Source organism: Dermochelys coriacea, chromosome 11 (genome assembly GCF_009764565.3).
Source record: "Dermochelys coriacea isolate rDerCor1 chromosome 11, rDerCor1.pri.v4, whole genome shotgun sequence".
NCBI classification, from domain to species: domain Eukaryota; kingdom Metazoa; phylum Chordata; order Testudines; family Dermochelyidae; genus Dermochelys; species Dermochelys coriacea.
The window spans coordinates 19,134,100-19,158,541 of record NC_050078.2 but is presented as its reverse complement, the minus strand read 5'-3'; the positions used below and the strand labels follow the sequence as shown (position 1 = coordinate 19,158,541).

Sequence of the window (24,442 nt, the reverse complement as noted above, 5' to 3'; positions counted from 1 at the left end):
CTATTGCACAAAAGCACGTTCAGTCCCTGGTATGAGGGCAATAGGAGGAAAAGGTGAAAATAGCATGTTAGCCAATACATATATATTAGATGTAATACACACCACGATAATAGGTATTATTTGCATGGTTTTAATACAGTATAATGACAGTGGCGGATTAGCCACTGGGCCAACGGGGCCTGGGCTCAGGGGCCCTGAAAATATGGGCACTCCCACGCCCCAACCTGCCTGACCTCCCGGCTGGAGCACCAGGCAGGTGGGCAGAGCAAGCCCCCGCATCCCCACCTCACTCCCCAGCTGGAGCACGGGGTGGGAGAAGCAAGCCCCCACACCTCCACCTTGCTCCCTGGCTGGAGCGCCTGTCTGGTGGAGCAAGCCCCGGCGCCCTGACCCCATTTCCCCCGCAGCCCACAGGTTGAAAACCACTGTTCTGTGGTAAATGACAACCTTTTGCGGACCCCTTAGACATAGTCTGCTTACCCCCAGGGTCCATAGACCACAGGTTGAAAACCACTGCGCTAGAATTTACAGCCCAAGTGGTACAGACTAACACTGTGTACACATGCCCAGGAGTTGGCACTTGTTCATACCTGTTGGCCTGTTACATGTCCATGTAATAAAGGTGGAGGGTTATATTGCAGTGGCTGGCCGAGCAATGGATATCTGGCATCTCCTGAAGATGAGAAAAATAGTCTTAATGCTTTTTCTTGGTTTAATATAAAACCTCTCTCTAAATGCTCTTAACAGTCTACACCTCACAAATATGGTATACAAAAGTAGAATGAATGTATACAAGGAAATAATTGTAATATAATTATTACCAGAAAAAATACAAGAGTTGACATCTTAAGAAAGAAAAAAAGCACTTTAAGAATTCACCAGACAATGGTAAACTTGTGGGGAAATAAATCTACTGAGCACAAATTATCAAGTTCAGAAGTCGCAGACTCAGACTTGCATTTTAAAAAAATGTATTTTTAAAGGTTATAGGAAGCACTTATGTTCCCTGGTTTCTCTGCCATAGTCTCATCTAGAGTCAAATCTATCTCCTCAAAGAGTCTTAATAAGATTAAAACTTGTTGCAGTGTTTCAAATAGCATGTGCACAGCTCCACCCTGGCTCAATGCTACCCACATCTTGAAATTCCCATCCACTTGTAAGGTGATTGAATAGAAATCTTTAAAGATTATGAAAAGGGACTAAGGAAGTTGAGACATGATTGACAATGAATAATCTAACATTTATACAAACGTTAGCAAACACTTGTAATTTATTAGGGAACGTAGCCACTGTAGAGAATATATTCAAAAATAAATAAGATTTATTTCTGAAAAGGGAGGTAATAAGAATTTAAATTTTTCTGCCTGCAGACTATTTCCACATATCACACCCATTATTCTAGAATTCCAGAGCTGCATTTACCCTTCAGTTTCCGGCAGGTAGCATCAACTAATCAAATAAACTTTTTAGCTACCTAATCAATTGTTATGTGCTATTCACTGGCTCACTAATCTGGACTTGGTTATTTGAACCACTGTGAATCAGCTGTCTTGCCATGAGACAGAAGAATAGTCATGTCTCTACTCAGTGAAAACGCCATACTCATTGCTCTTCCATTAAAATGATGGCAGCAGGTTCTGCTCATGGTCTTTTATAAGGAGTTTCTCTGAGAAAATATTAATTGTATGAGCATGGCAGGACCAAAGGATAGAGATGGCAGGACTCTCTACTTTCTGGTCCATTGATGATAATGATGGGAGGTCACTACCTAACAGCTCTATATCAATTATTAGTAACATTACTGTGGTCGTGTCTAGAGGGTCCTGTCTCATTGTTCTGGGCAGTGTACAAAACATAAATCTTTGATCTAAAGAGTTTACAGTGTAAGTAGTGGCTCAATCAGTGGATTAATCAACGGATTGAGGATGAAGAATGAACAGTCTGGTGAAAAGGCAGTTTATCTTATCCTACATTTCTACTTCCCCTTCCCATGTACCATGTCATGCCCACCTAGTGCAATGGGTAGACATATAGGACTGACCAATCTTCTCTATCCCTAAAAATAACATCTGTTGTGACAGTATATTAATGTTTGTGATTTCAATATAAAACTTTAAGCAAATATATCTAAAACTAATTTGTTTTGTTTTAATTAAAATAAATCCCAAATTTACAATTCCTCAGTGCTGAAAGTTATTTATGAAGAAGGAGCTGCATGGTTCTAAACCCCCTCATTATTAGCATGAAGTTCATGGCTTTTTTATTTTATTTGGGACAAAGGAGGGTATGGAAGCATAAAGTTATTTTTTAATATAATTCAAGGTATACATTTTTTGAACACACTGGCAAAAACATTAAAAAAATCAATCACAATTTGCCCTCAAAACTGATGAAAATTGAAAAAACCTGGAATATTCATGTATTTTTTACATACATTTCAGTTAGCTAAGAATCTTACCTTGTCCAGGGACAAAAGATCTAGAAAATTGGGACACAATAGAAAGAGGTGTTAACGTGGGATGGAGGTTTTTCATGTTTGATAGTTGAACTGGTGCTGGTGACTGGGCTGGTGAGGTGGCAGGACTATTTAGTTGAGGACTATGCTGTAACTAGAGTAAACATGACACAAAGATATTGGTCCCTGAGAAGTCCATGATTTTAAATTTATTTACTTGACTATATCACATATTTACAATATTAAAATCCTGGACACAACAACATTAATATTACTGTTTGAAAAGCACTGGATTTATTTTGTTCCTCTCCAGAAATGAATTCTCTTTTTAAATATAAGATTCATAATACAAATGATCTCAGCGGTAAAAATCAAATCATACCTGTGTAGCACTGTCTAAAGTGCTAAACTCTGTGGATTTCTGTCCTCTTTGATGGTCACAATAATATTTATTTTGTTTCCATTGAGGAGGTGAATGGGTTCGAGGCTGAGGATTGTTGGGTATATTTAGCTGCATCATTACTACTCCTCCACCTGGTTGTGGCGCTACCGCTACAAAACAAAAAGTGGGAGGCTATTGTTAGAGATTAGTTCATTATGCAACTCGTGCTTTATTTACTGAAAATTAGGAAAGTGACAAAAAACAGCTAGTGAGAGAACAGGTTGCTGGTTTTTGAAAATACAGGGTATTTGTCTTTTGTAGAATATTTTATTTCCGCTACCAAATAAAATCCTTATAGATCACTTAAAAGGAAGATGGCAGGATTTGTAAAGATGAGTTGAGCTATTGAAACTTTTAATATCATTATTCAAACATTTTCTAAGCAAATTGTTCTATCAAGCAGTAGTTGAAAATGCTCTAAATTTACCAAGGTTTTATTTTCTGATCATTAGAGCAATCATTACTTGAAGACAGGTGAATATGTAAAGCAAAAAATCAAATTATTAAAAATTAAAGTCTAAGCCAGTGTCAAGGAATGCTGTACATTAGGCAAAAGTAGCTGAATAAAAATAAGAACTGTCCATTATGCTTCATGGCAATTAGCAACGATATGCTCAGTGTCTTCTTTTTAAGAAAAGTCACCAGTAAAAAAACAAGCATAATATTTAACTCTTTTATAGTGCCTTGCATCAGAGGAAGCTGGATTAATCCCTAAAACTCAAGTGAGGCTAACATCCTCATTTACAGATAGGCCGGTGAAAATGAGCGAGTGAGTGAGGGTGAAGGAGAGGAAGCGATAAAGGGGGAGGATGGAGGGACCTCGGGGAAGGGACAAGGGTGGTCGGTTTTGTGCGATTAGAAAGTTGGCAACCCTAGAATAAGGCAAATGGTTTCATGTAAGAATTTATTTTAAATTGTCCATCTTTATAAAGAGCCATACAGACCACAATCCACAAATTTTACCACAAACTGCTTTTATTTGACTGGTGTTACTGTATATTTTGGACTCAGAAGACTTGCATTTTTAAATTTGGAAGCTACTAAAAAAAGGTTGCTTATTGTTTCCACTTCACTATGCAACAGATCAGTTAACTCTCACAAAATGCCCAATGGTTTTGCCACATTTCTAAACAAATAATTAATTGCAGGGTTTTATAATGAGGTCTCATATTACTAAGACTACATTATTTTTACAAAATATACTATATGCTATGAAATGTTTACTAGTACTCTACCTGAAGTTCTATAAATGATTAACACTAAACAGCAAAATAAACAAAGTAAAAATAATATTTTGTACATCTAAATTTTCTTCCAGTCTCAGATAAAAAAGCACTTTACAATGTTAGGGAAGTAGTATCCACGTTTTAAAAATGAGGAAACTAAGGCACAGAGTGATTTGTGACTTGACCAAGGCCACTAAGGGAGTCAAATGACAATATAGGGAATATAACTTAGAACCGTTGGTTTAGTCTGTTGCTGTAACCTCCAGACAATCCAGCAACAAATATCATATGTATATCATAATGTACATAATATAAATATGCAATGATATATAGGGAGAATATATGATGGAAGTACTTGTGGCACCTGAGAGACTAACAAATTTATTAATGCATAAGCTTTCATGGGTTATAGCCCACTTCATCAGATGCATAGAATGGAACATATAGTAAGAACTGGAGTAATAGTAATAGGATGAAATTTAATAGTGAGAAGTGTAAGGTTATGCATTTAGGGATTAATAACAAGAATTTTAGTTATAAGTTGGGGACGCATCAATTAGAAGTAACGGAAGAGGAGAAGAACCTTGGAGTATTGGTTGATCATAGGATGACTATGAACTGCCAATGTGATATGGCTGTGAAAAAAGCTAATGCGGTTTTGGGATGCATCAGGAGAGGCATTTCCAGTAGGGATAAGGAGGTTTTAGTACCGTTATACAAGGCACTGGTGAGACCTCACCTAGAATACTGTGTGCAGTTCTGGTCTCCCATGTTTAAAAAGGATGAATTCAAACTGGAGCAGGTACAGAGAAGGGCTACTAGGATGATCCGAGGAATGGAAAACTTGTCTTATGAAAGGAGACTTAAGGAGCTTGGCTTATTTAGCCTAACTAAAAGAAGGTTGAGGGGAGATATGATTGCTCTCTATAAATATATCAGAGGGATAAATACAGGAGAGGGAGAGGAATTATTTCAGCTCAGCACCAATGTGGACACAAGAACAAATGGGTATAACTGGCCACCAGGAAGTTTAGACTTGAAATCAGACGAAGGTTTTTAACCATCAGAGGAGTGAAGTTTTGGAATAGCCTTCCAAGGGAAGCAGTGGGGGCAAAAGATCTATCTGGCTTTAAGATTCTACTCGATAAGTTTATGGAGGAGATGGTATGATGGGATAATGGGATTTTGGTAAGTAATTGATCTTTAAATATTCAGGGTAAATAGGCCAAATCCCCTGAGATGGGATATTAGATGGATGGGATCTGAGTTACTATAGAAAATTCTTTCCTGGGTATCTGGCTGGTGAATCTTGCCCATATGCTCAGGGTTTAGCTGATTGCCATATTTGGGGTCGGGAAGGAAATTTCTTCCAGGGCAGATTGGAGAGGCCCTGGAGGTTTTTCGCCTTCCTCTGTAGCATGGGGCATGGTTGACTTGAGGGAGGCTTCTCTGCTCCTTGAAGTCTTTGAACCATGATTTAAGGACTTCAATAGCTCAGACATGGGTGAGGTTTTTCATAGGAGTGGGTGGGTGAGATTCTGTGGCCTGCGCTGTGCAGGAGGTCGGACTAGATGATCAGAATGGTCCCTTCTGACCTTAGTATCTATGAATCTATAAGAAAATATATATATACACATACAGATAAGGTGGAAGTTGTCATAAAACTGTAAGAAGCTAATTAAGCCTCTAAGGTACCACAAATACTCTTCTTGTTTTTTCAGATACAGACTAACAAGGCTGCTACTCTGAAACCTATAAGGTGGGACTGTATAAAGATTTTATTGGGCATGGTTGTCATGGAAGCATAATTTTGAAGTGGCAAAGGCATAAATGAAGATTGCATTTCATCCTGAAAGTTTGCCAATTAAACCTCTGAATTACAGATCATGACATATGCAGCGTCTATGTCACATATTTTACTGGGATTATTTTTGTAACTCTCCATCTGTTCAGACAGACTCCCTTAGCACTAGGAGTCCAACTGCTGAAACTCAGACCAAGAAAATTTTTTTTCTAAAACCTCTAAAAGTTACCTAACACAGCTTTTCTAAACATAAAAGTTTCACTACCTGAAAATGCTTCTCTAACACAAGTAGTGACTCTGTGCTCCCTGTAAGTACTCAGTCCCATTTTCTGACAAAAACAAAAACATTTGTTTCTTTCTACTCCTGTCAATCCTGCAGAGCCTATACAGTCAAGAGAAGAGGAGCTGATTTCTATTACACTAAGCTTAATATTAGAAAGGGGTATAAAATTATCCAACAAACTTCTAATATGAAACAGTTTATAGGGCAATGGCTCTCAAAGAGAAGAGTGTGAGCAACTGGTCTGTTCATAGGACTGATATTTATATCAGATATTTCTAATCTCAGTTCTAAACTTGTCTACAATAGAAACTCAGAGTTATGAACACTAGAGTTACCAACTGACTGGTCAACCACGCATCTCATTTAGAGCTGGAAGTATGCAATCAGACAGCAGCAGAACCAGCCTACAACTACAATACAGTACTGTGTTAAACGTAAACTACTAAAAAAAATAAAGCAAAACTTTAAAAAAGATTTGATAAAGGTAAGGAAACTGTGTTGTTTCATTTAAATTAAGATGGTTTAAAGCAACATTTTTCTTCTGCACAGTAAAGTTTCAAAGCTATATTAAGTCAGTTGTAAACTTTAACTCCAAACAATTATCAAAAAAACCCTATGACAGCTATCCAACGCGAAATCAAGAAGTTAGAGCTTCTACAGCACACCATAACCCACTGAACAACTTTGGGAGAAACCGGAGTACCAGGACCACCATATAGATACTAAACAACACTCCAATATCATCAGTTTATCATCAAGACTATCCTTAACTGGATCTGAATTATCTGTACTCTCCATGGGACTGAACTTCTGCACCTATCACAAAACCTGATATCATACTAACTTATGAACTAGAAAAGGCTTCTTTCACTGTCTCTACCTCAACAAATTATTTTGCAACAATCATGACACAACCCACAACTAGCAGCCCCTACCAATTCATAGGAAAAATGAATCATCTTTTTGACACAGCCCAAAACCGACGAAACCACACACTTTATTATTACATCGACAGCTTCAGGAAAAAAATGGTCTCTGAAATCCTTAAACTTATCACAATCTCTCCACCGCTAAGAGGACAGCTATACAGTCCTTGAAATCCAACCACCAGATAGTGGTCAAACCAACAGAAAAGGTGGTGCCATCATAGTCCTCAACTGTGATGATTACATTAATAAGGCCAACCAAAAACTCTGACACCACTATAAAGGTGACTCCACAGCACAATTCACCCAAGAATTTAAGAATAACCTCTAATCCTTCCCCAAACACCTCAAAAAGAAATTCTGCATCCTCATCCCCCATGAACCCACCCCAGAGACCATCTACATGCTTCCCAAGATACACAAACAAGGGAACCCAGGTAGACCTATCCCATCTGGCCATGGCACTCTTACTGAAGGCACATCAGATTCATCACCACACGAAGGACCAGGTTCCTCCAGGACAAAACCTGCTTCCTCCAGAAACTCTATTACATCAACAATCTCCCTCAGAATACCATCCTTGATGTCACTCCCTCACCTCGACACACCAACACCACTCACATATCTACCCCAAATACACTGCTTCAATACAGGGAAAAAAAACCTTTCTGACAGCACACCCTTAGTTGTCACATTGGACACCATACGGGGTATCATCAAACAATTACAACCCCATACTTGATGGTGACCACATCCTCAAAGAAATCTTTCCTGAACTCCATCTTCTGGTCTTTGTACCCACCAAGCTCATCAGAAGCAAGCTCTTCACAGACAGAGACATACCAATTCAAAGCTGCACCAGACCCTGCCAGAAAAACAAATGCAAAACCTGCAGACATATCTCCACTACTGTGATCATAAATACCCCCCATAACACACCTTTCAAAATTCAAGGGTCCCACTATGCCCATCCTAGCATGTGGTGTACCTCATCCAGTGCATTATATACCCAAAAAACTAAGTAGGTAAAACCAGACAATCACACAGAAAAATTATAAAAGACAAACACGCCATATCACCATGAGTAAGGCCCTACTTCAATTGCGGGATGATTGTCAAAAAAAATTGTGGCTGGGTTGCAGACAAGCCAGGGAAAATGGTGGAAAAGTAATAATCGACATTATTATTTGCAGTAAAAATGTCCATTGTTACTTTTCTGCGATTTTCTGCTGCTGGCTGTCCAGGGCTGAGAGCAGGAGCCTGGGGCTGACAGCAAGGGCTCCCACTGTTGGCCACCTGGAGCTGAGAGCAGGAGCCCAGGGCTGACAGCGGGGGTCCTGCTGTTGGCTGCCTGGGTCTAAGAGCAGGGGCTCCTGCTGTCAAAATTGCGGTGGAAGCATAATATTACGGGATCTGCAATTTCTGCAACATTGCAAACTAAGCAGGGCCTTACCCATGAGTGAACATGTTTCACAAAACGATCACTCCATACATGATCTCTCACCTTGAAAGGAAATCTGCACAACACCTTCAAAAGACAAGCAAAGAGCTTAAAATCATACCTCTAACTAGGCAATAAAAATCATGGACTTAATGAAGACAGTGGATTTATGGCTTATTACAACAATCTGCAACCCACTAGCCCCCCTTGTTTGTCCTATGACTGGCCACTTAACCTTGAATGGTCTCTTACAACATGTGTTAACTACTTACGCTAAACAATCTGTTCCAACTGGTATTCAGCTGTGACACACTGAGTGCCTTTCCCAGACCTGAAGGAGTGCTCTCTAAGATTAAAAGCCCATCTTTTTCCACCAACAAAAGTTGGTCTAATAAAAAAAAATATATATATATATATATCTCTAACATTCTGGGGACTAACATGGCTACAACAACGCAAACTAACGTTTGTAAAACAGTTTGTATGTGAAAAGCTCCATACGACTGCTACTATTATCATAATAATCAGGTTTATTTATTTATTTCAGTACATGCACAAACACACCATTTTATTCTGAAATGTGGTTTAAGCTAGCTAGGTAATTCTGCCAAATCATGTTCTCATACGGAGAAACTTGCCCCCAGTAAGCCACTGAAATTAGCCATTGTTTTGTCTGGAGTTTCATTTTTTAAATTTTATAATTATATCACTGGAGAGAAGGTCAGTGGGGGATAAAGGAAACAATGACTATACTTCATACAGACACAATTAAAGCAACAGCTGATAACTTGACTAACTATTACAACAATTTGATAATTTACTATATTTCTTTGGACAGCAGTGAATAAGCCTACCATATACAAATCTGGGAGGAGTTAGTTCCCCGTGACCTCTAGTTGAACAAATTACTGTCCCCCTGCCCATAGCTTGAAGAATGCCTACTATTTCCACACCTCTCCCCCAACATAACCTCTCCATTGTTGTTCCTGGTTCAACTGATGAAATCTAGAATCTGTCTCCTGAGCACAGGAGGGAAGTACACTGCTGCCATGATGTACCCAGCCTCTGTTAGATCAGGTGCAAAATCAAGTCTCAAACTTAGATGTCCCAATTCTAGACTATATGGCCAGCTGGAAGGAGATACAATCATTCTTACAGATTGACAACCATCCCTATTGAATAACTCTAAGGAGATCCAGCAATAATTTAAATTTTATTCCTTTTTAAAATATACGTGGAACCCCAGCCTATATAAAACCATAGGAACCAACAAGATTTAGGAAAGTGAATTTGAGCGGAAGTTGCACAAAAGTTCCAAGTTTCAGAGTAGCAACTGTGTTAGTCTGTATCCGTAAAAAGAAAAGGAGTACTTGTGACACCTTAGAGAGACTAACAAATGTATTAGAGCATAAGCTGTTGTGAGCTACAGCTCACTTCATTGGATGCATACAGTGGAAAATATAGTCAGGAGATTTTATATACACAAAGAACATGAAACAATGGGTGTTATCATACAGACTGTAACAAGAGTGATCAGGAAAGTTGAGCTATTACCAGCAGGAGAGCGGGGCGGGGAAGGGGGGACCTTTTGTAGTGATAATCAAGGTCGGTCATTTCCAGCAGATTACAAGAATATCTATTCAGGGGGCACCATCATAGGGCCTAATCACACCAGCCACACTATCAGAGGCTCGTTCACCTGCGCATCTACCAATGTGATTATGCCATCATGTGCCAGCAATGCCCCTCTGCCATGTACATTGGCCAAACTGGACAGTCTCTATATAAAAGAATAAATGGACACAAATCAGACGTCAAGAACTATAACGTTCAAAAACCAGTCGGAGAACACTTCAATCTCTTTGGTCACTCGATTACAAACCTAAAAATGGCAATTTTTCAACAAAAAAACTTCAAAAACAGACTCCAAAGAGAGACTGCTGAATTGGAATTAATTTTCAAACTGGATACAATTAACTTAGGCTTGAATAAAGACTGGGAGTGGATGTGTCATTACACAAAGTAAAACTATTTATCCTTGTTTATTTCCCCTCCTATTGTTCTTGTAAACTGCTGGAAATGGCCCATCTTGATTATCACTACAAAAGGTCTCCCCACCCCTGCTCTCCTGCTGGTAAGAGCTCATCTTTCCTGATCACTCTTGTTACAGTCTGTATGGTAACACCCATTGTTTCATGTTCTCTGTGTATATAAAATCTCCCCACTATATTTTCCACTGTATGCATCCAAGGAAGGTGAGCTGTAGCTCACGAAAGCTTATGCTCTAATACATTTGTTAGTCTCTAAGGTGCCACAAGTACTCCTTTTCCTTTTCTTTTTTTTAAAAGTTCCAAACTGTAACACATATAATTACTATGATATATTGCAAGTTATAAATAGTAAGGGAGAAATATTTCAGTAAACTCCCTCGTCTTTCAAAAATGATCTCTTCATTAATAATTTAATTTGCGTGCGCAATCTTCTCCTGGCTCAACTCTCAAACACATATACAAGCATGGCATACTGAAATATGTCATTACATTTTTAGAGAAAAACTATTAATAAGCTTTCCATAACATGAGGCAAACAAAAATGAGAATCAGGTTAAATCCCCAGTATAACTTAGTGACATCAGCTTATGCTCAAATAAATTTATTAGCCTCTAAGGTGCCACAAGTACTCCTTTTCTTTTTGACATCAACTACTGGTTTTAAAATATATCTATAAAGCTAATGCATGGGTTAATTCTAAATTGCTCCCCTTCAGCCACATTTATCAAAATATACAGCATAATAATAACTAGAACTTTTTCTTAGTCATTCAGAAAATGTAGTTCTGTTTACTTCATCAACCACCCAAGTTATATTCCCATACCTGTACACTGTTGTCCTTGAAGCTGCTGTGAATTGCAGGGGGAAGATGTTCTAGGAAACTGCATTGGCTCTGATCCTGGAGGCTGCAAATATCCTACTGATGAACTGCAGTAAAAAATAGGAAGGTGACATATAAATGAGAATTAAAAAGACAGACAGACAGACAGACACACACAATATTTCAACCATTGCTTTTGAATTAGTTGACTACACATGCTACATACAGGTAAATGCAATTTTTATACCAATTCCTGAAAGAAAATATGCTTTTTTTTTTAAATATGCATTATCTGCTTTTCTCTAAAAATAGAGACTAAAAAAGAAATTTCAGGACTCTTCACATCTCATGACTTATGCCTGGTCTACACTAGAAAGTTGTATCACTTTGACTATACTGGTAGGGTTAAAGTAGCATAAACTCCTAGTGGGGATGAAGTGATATTAGTATGAAGATGATTTATTTTGGTATTCCCTTCCAAGAAAGGGAAGAAACTTTACTGGTGATAAGGTAACTTTACACCAGTGTAACTGTGTCTACACTAGGGGCTGTACTATATAATTATTTCTGTAAAAAGAGAAATTAGATACAATTTTAAAATGTAATTATTTCTGTAAAAACAGCCACAGCCCTAATAGTTTTAGCTGTACAAGAACGGTGTATGGACCAGGACTTAGAGAACAGCAGTCTACATCTTTTCATGTCTGTGCTCTGAAAGATATTGCTAATTTTAAGAATAATTTTAGAAACTGTTAGTGACACAAAACCTATCTACAAGCAAGAAAGCTCAAATACAAAACTGTGTGCATCAAACAGGTCCTCCAGGAAAGTTTTCAGACTCCTGGGTCCAAAGGTTATAATGGCCTTTAGTAAATGTAAACAAGAATAAATGTAGAGGACAGGAAGACATAATCCATCAACATTTTGGCCATAAATAATCTGCTGACTTTGATGAATGCAGAAACAATGAAGATGATGATAGCTTTTCATATGAATGATTATTCTAAAGTATACAAGTAAAATAGATGGACAGAGGCCCATATAGGACTGACATCGTGAATCTCTCTCTTCTCCATGTTCATTTTCACTTCGTTTAATACCCTGCCTCACAGTCTGATTCTAGGCACCCCCAAATTCACCTGTCAAGGCCTCCGCAAGGTGAAAAAGGGCCACAGTCTTTGCTGAAAGTACCCTGAAGCTTTAGTCTCATTGACAGTAATGGGGGAATCAGAGATGGACTAAAATTTGAAAGATGGAAGGCTGAAGTCAGAAATTCATGAAATCCCTTTAAAAATATTGAGGGACTTGCAACGAAGTTATACGAGTTGGGAGCACAGAGTAAAGAGTCACAGAATTGGGCCTTAAAGTTGCTTACAAATTTAAGAGGCTTTTCTTGTATCCCTTGCATAACCACGCTTTTATTTTGGCTTCAAAAGGAGCATTGGCTGTGCACGGAATGCAAGGTTGGGCTGAAGGCCAGGGAGCAGAACAGGGAATTGTACACTGGCTCAAAGCGAGACAGCCAGAGCAGGCTGAAGGCAGGAGATCAATGGAGAAGCCTACTCGCTGACTTCTCAGGGCCAGAGAGCTGGACTCAGAGGAATCATGAGAGAGCCATTGACTTTGAGGACTCAAATCTTTATTATTGTTCCTTCCCAAAAATCACTTCTGTGACAAACCTAGTAACTAAAGAAGTCTCTCCAAAATTTTAAGTATCATGGCAAAAAGGAATTAATGCATTTCCTGGGTCTTGGCGTAAAAACAATGTTCCCTGAACAAGTGGCTCTCAACCTTTCCAGACTAAGGTACCTCTTTCCGGAGTCTGATTTGTCTTGTGTACCCCTAACTTTCACCTCACTTAAAATCTACTTGCTTACAAAGTCAGACATAAAAATACAAAAAAGTGTCACAGCACACTTTTACTTTCTCATTTTTATCATATAATTATAAAATAAATCACCTGGATATAAATATTATACTTGCATTTCAGTGTATAGTATATAGAGCAGTATAAACAAGTCACTGTCTGCATGAAATTTTAGTTTATACTGACTTCACTTGAGGTTTTTATGTAGCCTGTTGTAAAACAAGGCAAATATCTAGTTAAGTTGATGTACCCCAGGGAAGACCTCTGATACCCCCAGGGGTACGCATACCCCGGTTGAAAACCACTACCTGGAATGATTCAGCAAATACTCAAACTAGAAGTTCTGTTACAATAAGCTACTTCCAGAAATAACCTGAGAATCTTTTTGTTTTGATTTGTGTTCCATCTACCTTGCATGAATAAGAATTAGTAGCGGACGCAAAAGTGGATGGGAACCTGGGAGGCAGTGACTATGATATGGTTGAGTTCCGGATTCTGACATAAGGAAGAAAGGAGAGCAGCAGAATACAGACCTTGGACTTCAGAAAAGCAGACTTCGACTCCCTTGGGGAACTGACGGGCAAGATCCCCTGGGAGAATAACATGAATGGAAAAGGAGTCCAGAAGAGCTGGCTGTATTTTAAAGATCCTTATTGAGGGTGAAGGAACAAACCATCCGGTGGGTAGAAAGAATAGTAAATATGGCAGGCAACCAGATTGACTTAACAGTGAAATCCTTGCTGATCTTAAAACACAAAAAAACAGCTTACAAGAAGTGGAAGACTGGACAAATGACCAGGGAGGAGTTTAAAAATATTGCTCTGGCGCACATGAACAAAATCAGGAAGGCCAAGTCACACTTGGAGTTGCAGCTAGCAAGGGATGTTAAGAGTAACAAGAAGAAGTGTTTCTTCAGGTATGTTAGCAATGAGAATGAGGGAGCCAACCTAGTGACAGAAGATGTGGAAAAAGCTAATGTACTCAATGCTTTTTTTGACTCTGTCTTCACGAACAAGGTCAGCTCTCAGACTACTGCACTGGGCAGCACAGCATGGGGAGGAGGTGACCAGCCCTCTGTGGAGAAAGAAGTGGTTCAGGACTATTTAGAAAAGCTGGATGAGCACAAGTCCATGGGTCGGATGTGCTGCATCTGAGGTGCTAAAGGAGTTGGCTGATGTGATTGCAGAGCCATTGGCCATTATCTTTGAAAACTCATGGTGATCGGGGGAGGTCCAGATGACTGGAAAAAGGCTAAATATAAATATAGTGCCCACCTTTTAAAAAGGGAAGGATGAGGATCCGGGGAACTACAGGCCAGTCAGCCTCACCTCAGTCCCTGGAAAAATCATGGAGCAGGTCCTCAAGGAATCAATTCTGAAGCACTTAGAGAAGAGGAAAGTGATCAGAACAGGGCAAGTCATGCCTGACTAACCTAATTGCCTTCTATGACGAGATAACTGGCTCTGTGGATGAGGGGAAAGCAGTGGATGTGTTATTCCTGGACTTTAGGCAAAGCTTTTCATACAGTCTCCTACAGTATTCTTGCCAGCAAGTTAAAGAAGTATGGGCTGGACTATAAGGTAGATAGAAAGCTGGCTAGATCATCTGGCTCAACGGGTAGGGATCAATGGCTCCATGTCTAGTTGGCAGCCGGTATCAAGTGGAGTGCCCCAAGGGTTGGTCCTGGGGCTGGTTTTATTCAATATCTTCATAAATGATCTGGAGGATGGCGTGGATTGCACCCTCAGCAAGTTTGCAGATGACACTAAACTGGGAGGAGAGGTAGATACGCTGGAGGGTAGGGATAGGATACAGAGGGACCTAGACAAATTAGAGGATTGGGCCAAAAGAAATCTGATGAGGTTCAACAAGGACAAGTGCAGAGTCCTGGCACTTAGGACAGAAGAATCTCATGCACTTCTACAGACTATGGACAGAGTGGCTAGGCAGCAGTTCTGCAGAAAAGGACCTAGGGATTACAGTGGACGAGAAGCTGGATACAAGTCAACTGTGTGCCCTTGTTGCCAAGAAGGCTAATGGTATTTTGCGCTGTATAAGTAGGAGCACTGCCCGCAGATAGAGGGATGTGATCACTCCCCTCTATTTGGCATTGGTGAGGCCTCATCTGGAGTACTGTGTCCAGTTTTAGGCCCCACACTACAAGAAGGATGTGGAAAATTGGAAAGAGTCCAGAGGAGGGCAACAAAAATGATTAGGGGGATGGAGCACATGATTTATGAGGAGAGGCTGAAGGAACTGAGATTATTTATTCTGCAGAAGACAAGAATGAGGGGGGATTTGATAGCTGCTTTCAACTACCTGAAAGGGGGTTCCAAGAGGATGGATCCAGACTGTTCTCAGTGGTAGCAGATGACAGAACAAGGAGTAATGGTCTCAAGTTGCAATGTGGGAAGTTTAGGTTGGATATTAGGAAAAAAAATTTCACAAGGAGGGTGGTAAAGCACTAGAATGGGTTACCTAGGGAGGTGGTGGAATCTGCTTCCTTAGAGGTTTTCAGATAAGGCTTGACAAAGCCCTGGCTGAGATGATTTAGTTGGGGATTGGTCCTGCTTTGAGCAGGGGTTGGACTAGATGACCTCCAGAGGTCCCTTCCAACCCAGATATTCTATGATTCTAATAGGAAATAGAGATGACATAAAAATATATAATTTTTTTTACCTAGCTGTAAGAAATGGCCACAAAGCCACTCTAAGAACTCATATTGAAAATACTAAGGTCCTGAAGCAAACTCTATTAGGGGACTGGAAAGTAATAAGCAGGTTATTGAAGATCAAGTTACTGAATTACTCACCTTAAATTATTCTGTTGACCTGATGGAATGACACTGTAATAAACAGGTATTCCTGTTGTGGGCAGTCCTTGATTTGACTGACTGGGAATTATAACAGGCTGCTGATATGTCTGCTGGGTCATTCCTTGGGAACCTTGAGGCACTGAAACCTAAAGATTGAAAACATGTGAAGACTTATTTTCTTTTGCAAAAAAGTTCCTCCTCTGCTTCCAGATCACTCACATCACACAAGAGTTTGTTAAAAATATAGCTAATATTAAACTCTAAAATGCATGTTAATTCCCTAATTACCCTATCAGAGGTATTACTTATCCTAGAGAATTCCCCACCTGAATATCTAACTACATATTCTAAAAAAAAGAAAAGCAGTACTTGTGGCACCTTAGAGACTAACAAATTTATTAGAGCATAAGCTTTCGTGAGCTACAGCTCACTTCATCGGATGCTGTAGCTCACGAAAGCTTATGCTCTAATAAATTTGTTAGTCTCTAAGGTGCCACAAGTACTGCTTTTCTTTTTGCAAATACAGACTAACACGGCTGCTACTCTGAAACCTACATATTCTAACAATTCAGTTTTTGATGAACCTGTGGAGTCCGATGTATTTAAAATCAGAATTGTAACAGATTTAATATTTATGCAACAAAGACTTAAGTAAAATAATATGCAACTAGTTGAATACATAAAGTTATCAGGCTACATTTATAGTATGAAGCAGTTAAAATTAGGACCATCAATTAATCGTAGTTAACTCTTGCAGTTAACTCAAAAAAAATTAATTGCACGGTTAAACAATAGAATACCAATTGAAATTTATTAAATATTTTGGATTTTTTTTCTACATTTTCATATATATTGCATTCTGTGTTGTAACTGAAATCAAAGTGTATATTATTTTTCAATACAAATATTTGCACTGTAAAAATGATAAAATCGTATTTTTCAATTCACCTCAAACAAGAATATGGGCTCAATGGGTCGTGATCAATGGCTCCATGTCTAGTTGGCAGCCGGTATCAAGTGGAGTGCCCCAAGGGTCAGTCCTCGGGCCGGTTTCGTTCAATATCTTCATTAATGATCTGGAGGATGGTGTGGATTGCACCCTCAGCAAGTTTGCAGATGACACTAAACTTGTAGGAGAGGTAGATACGCTGGAGGATAGGGATAGGATACAGAGGGGCCTAGACAAATTAGAGGATTGGGCCAAAAGAAATCTAATGAGGTTCAATAAGGATAAGTGCAGGGTCCTGCACTTAGGATGGAAGAATCCCATGCACCGCTACAGACTAGGGACCGAATGGCTCGGCAGCAGTTCTGCAGAAAAGGACCTAAGGATTACAGTGGATGAGAAGCTGGATAGGAGTCAACAGTGTGCCCTTGTTGCCAAGAAAGCTAATAGCATTTTGGGCTGTATAAGTAGGGGCATTGCCAGCAGATCGAGGGACGTGATTCCTCCCCTCTATTCGACACTGGTGAGGCCTCATCTGGAGTACTGTGTCCAGTTTTGGGCCCCACACGACAAGAAGGGTGTGGAAAAACTGGAAAACGTCCAGCGGAGGGCAACAAAAAAGATTAAGGGACTGGAACACATGACTTATGAGGAGAGGCTGAAGGAACTGGGATTGTTTAGTCTGCGGAAGAGAAGAACGAGGGGGGATTAGATAGCTGCTTTCAACTACCTGAAAGGGGGTTCCAAAGAGGATGGATCTAGACTGTTCTCAGTGGTAGCAGATGACAGAACAAAGAGTAATAGTCTCAAGTTGCAGTGGGGGAGGTTTAAGTTGGATATTAGGAAAAACTTTTTCACTAGGAGGGTGGTGAAACACTGGGATGCGTTACCTAGGGAGGTGGTGGAATCTCCTTCCTTAGAAGTTTTTAAGGTCAGGCTTGACAAAGCCCTGGCTGGGATGATTTAGTTGGGGATTGGTCCTGCTTTGAGCAGGGGGTTGGACTACATGACCTCCTCAGGTCCCTTCCTACCCTGATATTCTATGATTTTAAGTACTGTAGTGCAATGTCATCAAAGTGCACTTTACAAATGTAGAATTTTTTGGTATATTAACTGCACACAAAAACAAAGCAATGTAAAACTTCAGAGACTACAAGTCCACTCAGTCCTATTTCTTGTTCAGCCAGTTGCTAAGACCAACAAGTTTGTTCACATTTACTGGAGATAATGATGCCCTCTTCTTATTTACAATGTCACCAGAAAGCGAGAATAAGCATTTGCATGGCACTTTTGTAGATGGCATTGCAAAGTATTCACGTACCAGATATGCTAAGCATTTGTATGCCCCTTCATACTTTGGCCACCATTCCAGAGGACATATTTCCATGTGATGACACCAATGTGAGATTTCTAAAGATAGCTACAGTACCGACCTAAGGTTTAAGAATCTGAAGTGCCTTCCAAAATCTGATTGGGGACGACGTGTGGAGCATGCTTTCAGAAGTCTAAAAAGATCAACACTCTGATCCGGAAACTACAGAACTCGAACCATCAAAAAAGAAAATCAGTCTTCTGCTGATGGCATCTGACTCAGATAATGAAAATGAACATGCATCGGTCCATACTGCTTCGGACGGTTATTGAGCAGAACCAGTCATCAGCATGGACGCATGTCCCCTGGAATGGGGGCTGAAGCATGAATGGACATATGAATCTTTAGCGCATCTGGTACATAAATTTCTTGTGACGCCAGCTACAACAGTGCCATGTGAACACCTTTTCTCACTTTCAGGTGACATTGTAAACATGAAGTGGGCAGCATTATCTCCTACAAATATAAACAAATTTATTTGTCCGAGCGATTGGCTGAACAAGAAGTAGGACTGAGTGGACTTGCAGGCTCTAAAATTTTACATTGTTTTATTTTTGAATGCACTTTGATTGTACATAATTCTACATTTTAAGTTCAACTTTCATGATAAAGAGATTGCCCTACAGCACTTGTATTAGATGAATTGAAAAATACTATTTTTTTTGTTTACAGTGCAAATATTTGTAATCAAAAATAAAGTGAGCACTGTACCCTTGGTATTCTGTGTTATAACAGAAATCGATATATTTGAAAATGTAGAAAACTTCCAAAATATTTAAATAAATGGTATCCTATTATTGTTTAACAGTGCGATTAATAGCGATTCATTTTTTTTAAATTGCTTGACAGCCCTAGTTAAAATATCATCTTATTTAGGCGAAGGAAGGCAGTGTCACATGCTTGTGAGTAACAGTGACTCAAGCAAGCTATCAAGCACACTGTTTTTTGTTGTTTCCTATACTCCAATTTCATTTTTTGTTGTAATCTGGTGTATTACCTTTTTTGTTTGTTTTAAATAGGGAGGGCTCTGAAGCGGGACCAAGGGGAGAAATCCAACTCCACTCATCAATGTGCCCATCAGACTTAAGAGTTGCAAACTTGATGCCATTTTGCTTGGAGGGTAAGGCAGAAAATAAACTGGTAGCCTTAAGAGTATGGACTGCAGTGGTAAAGGTGCAGGTGAATGCGTGTAAGATACAGATACGAAAACAAATGGAAAAATTCTAGGAGATGCAAAATCCTCATGGAGAGATGAGCCAAATTCCTCAAAAATGTCAGGATGAAAAACACCCATGTGTTGGTGAATTCCGGGAGCAGTGAAAGAACATTACTGTCGTTATTGGAGACATGCTGTCCATGTACATGGGAGATTGGATTCTTTTGGCCAGCAGTGTCCATTGTGGCCGTACCTGTCACCCTAGATGTACCCCGCCACGTAAGGGGACACAGGGCAGCGTGGGCCAGACTGTCCCTTAGTGTCTTCGCCCATACAGAGTCCTACAGGACTAAAATACTGTAATAGCAAGGAAGGAAGACAGGATGTGGAATCCATTTGGACAACACATCTCAAAGAACCACAGTTACTATAAAGGTAAATAACTGTTACTTCTTTAAGCAATTGTTCATGTGGATTTCACTGTTGGTGACTAACAAGCAGTTGTCTGTTTGCTTGGAGATGGATAGTAGAAGTTTTACTTAAACAATGACCACAGGCACCCAATGTGGAAACCTTTACAAAAAAAGAGTAGCGTCTTCTGAATGTGTGGACTGAAGTCCATGTAGCTGTCCTGCAGAGTTCAAAAATAGAAACATTCTTCGAACAGGTAGCAGTAGAGAAAAAGGCAGAGCTGTTGTTGCTTAAACCTCTGATTCTTTCTTGGTAGTTTTGAGATCTTTTGAGCTGACAGAGAAATTCTACTTGAAGAAAATATCTGGTAATACTTGCTTCAATCTAGAACATGACGGCTCAGGGAGCAGAGGTACCCTCGATATTTTAAGGAATGGAAAGCCTCGTCTGTTTTTAAATTAAAAACTTTGTTGCCTTCAAAGAATAGGCCCCTCAACTGTTTGGACATAGAGGTGTCTCAGAAGATCTCCTTGGCTCCAATCTTCACAGATTTCCACAGTACACACTGCTGTGTCAGATGCACCCAGTGTAGCCTGTAAGGAAGCGTAAGATATCAGCTGTCCCTTGGGCATGATGGTCTTTAGTTCCTCTTGGTGTTCTTGAGGTACCCTGCCCACAAATTCAGACACTTGTCCCAATTAAAATAATTGTAATTGGACAGAAGCACTTGGTACTTAGCTATGTGCATCTGCCAGCTGGCGGACAGAGTGTGTATCTGAACAGATCCAGACTACTTGGGTCTTTTTTCCCTAGGTTAACATTTGGGAGGCCCCTACTGCTTCGGCCTCTCTTAGATGGCAGCTATTACAAGTGATCATAGAATCACAAAATATCAGGGTGGGAAGGGACCTGAGGAGGTCATGTAGTCCAACCCCCTGCTCAAAGCAGGACCAATCCCCAACTAAATCATCCCAGCCAGGGCTTTGTCAAGCCTGACCTTAAAAACTTCTAAGGAAGGAGATTCCACCACCTCCCTTGGTAACGCATTCCAGTGTTTCACCACCCTCCTAGTGAAAAAGTTTTTCCTAATATCCAACCTAAACCTCCCCCATTGCAACTTGAGACCATTACTCCTCGTTCTGTCATCTGCTACCACTGAGAACAGTCTAGATCCATCCTCTTTGGAACCCCCTTTCAGGTTGTTGAAAGCAGCTATCAAATCTCCCCTCATTCTTCTCTTCCGCAGACTAAACAATCCCAGTTCCTTCAGCCTCTCCTCATAAGTCATGTGTTCCAGTCCCCTAATCATTTTTGTTGCCCTCCGCTAGACGTTTTCCAATTTTTCCACATCCTTCTTGTCGTGTGGGGCCCAAAATTGGACACAGTACTCCAGATGAGGCCTCACCAATGTCGAATAGAGGGGAACGATCATGTCCCTCGATCTGCTGGCAATGCCCCTGCTTATACAGCCCAAAATGCCACTGGCCTTTTGGCAACAAGGGCACACTGTTGACTCTTATCCAGCTTCTCGTCCACTGTAATCCCTAGGTCCTTTTCTGCAGTACTGCTGCCGAGCCATTCGGTCCCTAGTCTGTAGCAGTGCATGGGATTCTTCCGTCCTAAGTGCAGGACTCTGCACTTGTCCTTGTTGAACCTCATCAGATTTCTTTTGGCCCAATCCTCTAATTTGTTTAGGGCCCTCTGTATCCTATCCCTACCCTCCAGCGTATCTACCTCTTCTCCCAGTTTAGTGTCATCTGCAAACTTGCTGAGGGTGCAATCCACGCCATCCTCAAGATCATTTATGAAGATATTGAACAAAACCGGCCCAAGGACCGACCCTTGGGGCACTCCACTTGTTACTGGCTGCCAACTAGACATGGAGCCATTGATCACTACCCGTTGAGCCCGACAATCTAGCCAACTTTCTATCCACCTTATAGTTCATTCATCCAGCCCATACTACTTTAACTTGCTGGCAAGAATACTGTGGGAGACCGCGTCAAAAGCTTTGCTGAAGTCAAGGAACATGTCCACTGCTTTCCCCTCATCCACAGAGCCAGTTATCTCGTCGTAGAAGGCAATTAGATTAGTCAGGCATGACTTGCCCTTGGTGAATCCATGCTGACTGTTCCTGATCACTTTCCTCTCCTCTAAGTGCTTCAGAATTGAGGACCTGCTCCATGATTTTTCCAGGGATTGAGGTGAGGCTGACTGGCCTGTGGTTCCCAGGATCCTCCTCCTTCCCTTTTTTTTTTTTTTTTTTTTTTTTTTTAAAGATGGGCACTACATTAGCCTTTTTTTTCGCCAGTCGTCCGGGACTTGCCCCTATCACCATGAGTTTTCAAAGATAATGGCCAATGGCTCTGCAATCACATGAGCCAACTCCTGTAAGACTCTCGGATGCAGTGCATCCGGCCCCATGGACTTGTGCTCGTTCAGCTTTTCTAAATAGTCCCGAATCTGGTAATGGGTGGGAATAAAGAACTTCGGACCTTCTGTCAGCTCACTTGGATGTGGATGGAATGGATACTGGCACGAGTCACAGGTCTTTCACAGGTTCCAACAGTACAGGCCTGGCAAAACTGCCAAGCATGGGAGGACACAAGATGTCCAGGAGTTTGTGAAGTTTCTCCTGCACCACTTCCACAGGTATACATAGAGTCTCTACCATGTGCCTGATGAAGTCCTGGATTGCCTTGAAGTCATCAACTTGAGATGACATTGGGTGATTTACTGCCTTGTCGGGGGAGGAAGAGGAGACTGCAATGGGTTTGAGTTATTCTTCCCCTTATAAATACTACTACTCCTCACTTTCCTCCTGCTTTTCTAGAATCTGAGGCTGCAATAGCTGGCCGAGCTGTTTAGTCTATATTGCTTCTTGGGGGAAGAACCATCAAACTCTGGCAGGGGCCAATAATACATTTTAAACAGAATATAGATACACCCCTGTAGGGCATCCAGTAGGCTGATACAGCATGGATGGGGGAGTTAGGGTACACCAGGAGGGATGGTCTCTATAAGCTCTACTGCCCCTTTCAGATTGCTCCCCAGAGTCTCTCCCACTGTGCTACCCAAACAGAGGAAGAAGGGTATGCAGGTGAAGAGTCCCTACTATGCCCTGACAGGGATGATGAAGTAGTACACCTCTGTCAAGGAAGGGGCATCCTCTCAGAAGTGTCCTGGCTCGGTTATTCTCTCCTTAACGGAGAAGTGGGTTAAGTTGGTACCAGAAATACCCCCTTTAACTGTCACAGCGACATCTCAAAATCTGATGACTTAGCTATCACCACCCTCAACGTCTCAGAACAAGAGAGCCAGCACCAGACTCTCAGATAAATCACTTGGCATAGTACATGCCCTAGGTACCAACACACTAGCTATTGATGTGCTGAGGACAGAGGAACATGGTTCCAAGGTTGCCTGTAGAGAAGTGCTGAGTACTGAGGTGCCAGGTACTGAACGACTGGTACTGATAGAGAAGCAGTCAGCAGGGTTAGTGGGTACTTCCTGCTCTAACAGTTAGTTCCAGGGCACCAGAGGGATCCTTCTCAGGCAGCAGTTGGCTGCTCCTTGAATGCTGAGCCTGAGACAAGTCAGAATTATGAGTCATGTGCCTTGTGTAAGCAGACAGACCGGAGTACGGAGGTCTAGCTAAATCCTCTCTTTCGACGTCCAAGGAGGCTTGCATACAATGCTACAGAAAGAACAATCTTAAGTGGGCTTCTCTAGCTTTTTGAGCCTGCTTAGAGGAGAGGGGACATGTCCCTCTCCTAAACAAAACAGGCACCTCAAGTGCCCATCATTAAGTGGCATTAAAGCTTCACAAAAGGGCTGGTTTTAAGCCCCGGGGGTTTCATTTCTGTCGTTTTGCTAGAACTCCTGTAAGGAAGAGTGCGGGGAGCGAGTTCCAGCCTTATAAGATTTTGGCATGTGTTACCAAAAGGCAACAAGTCTAACTTACCACTAACATTAAACTAGCACCATCCACAGAGAAGCAAGTGGACATTGTAGGGGTTCTGTCTCATTGCCATGGGTGGTAAACAACTGAGCGATGATGGTTGGGCCTGCTCTGCCCTTTATGCCCTCGGGTGGAGGTGGAGGGGCCCAATGGACATGGCTGGCCAAAAGAATCTTTTTTTGTGTGCCTGGGGTGCATGTGCACCACCAGTGGAATGCATGTGGATGATCACTTGAAGAAGAATGCTCAATGTATCCCATCTTTATAGAAAAGCTGATTAAGATCCACATCCCAAGACACTTTAAAGACCTAGCCTATGTTGAATATTTGTACAGGATTTCACAGAGGGGATGAGTAAATAGTTATACATAACTAATTGCAATAATAGCGGACTATAAATATCAAGACAGGATGCTGGAAGCTCTACACAAAAAAATTTTAAGGGATTGAAGCAGGAGGGTTTTTG

General features: G+C 40.8%; 1 protein-coding gene across 23 annotated transcripts in view; it reads right to left on the bottom strand.

Moving 5' to 3' along the window:
- R3HDM1 (R3H domain containing 1) overlaps nucleotides 1–24,442 on the bottom strand; it is a 177,473-nt gene that overhangs the window by 4,348 nt on the left and 148,683 nt on the right. For all 23 annotated transcript variants that reach the window (XM_043505053.1, XM_043505049.1, XM_038421246.2 and 20 more), the window contains 5 exons: nucleotides 16,128–16,276; nucleotides 11,452–11,555; nucleotides 2,838–3,007; nucleotides 2,459–2,609; nucleotides 591–673 (listed from right to left, as the gene is read on the bottom strand). In XM_043505053.1, coding sequence (XP_043360988.1) covers nucleotides 591–673; nucleotides 2,459–2,609; nucleotides 2,838–3,007; nucleotides 11,452–11,555; nucleotides 16,128–16,276 — 657 coding nt within the window. The remainder of the gene's footprint in view (nucleotides 1–590; nucleotides 674–2,458; nucleotides 2,610–2,837; nucleotides 3,008–11,451; nucleotides 11,556–16,127; nucleotides 16,277–24,442) is intronic.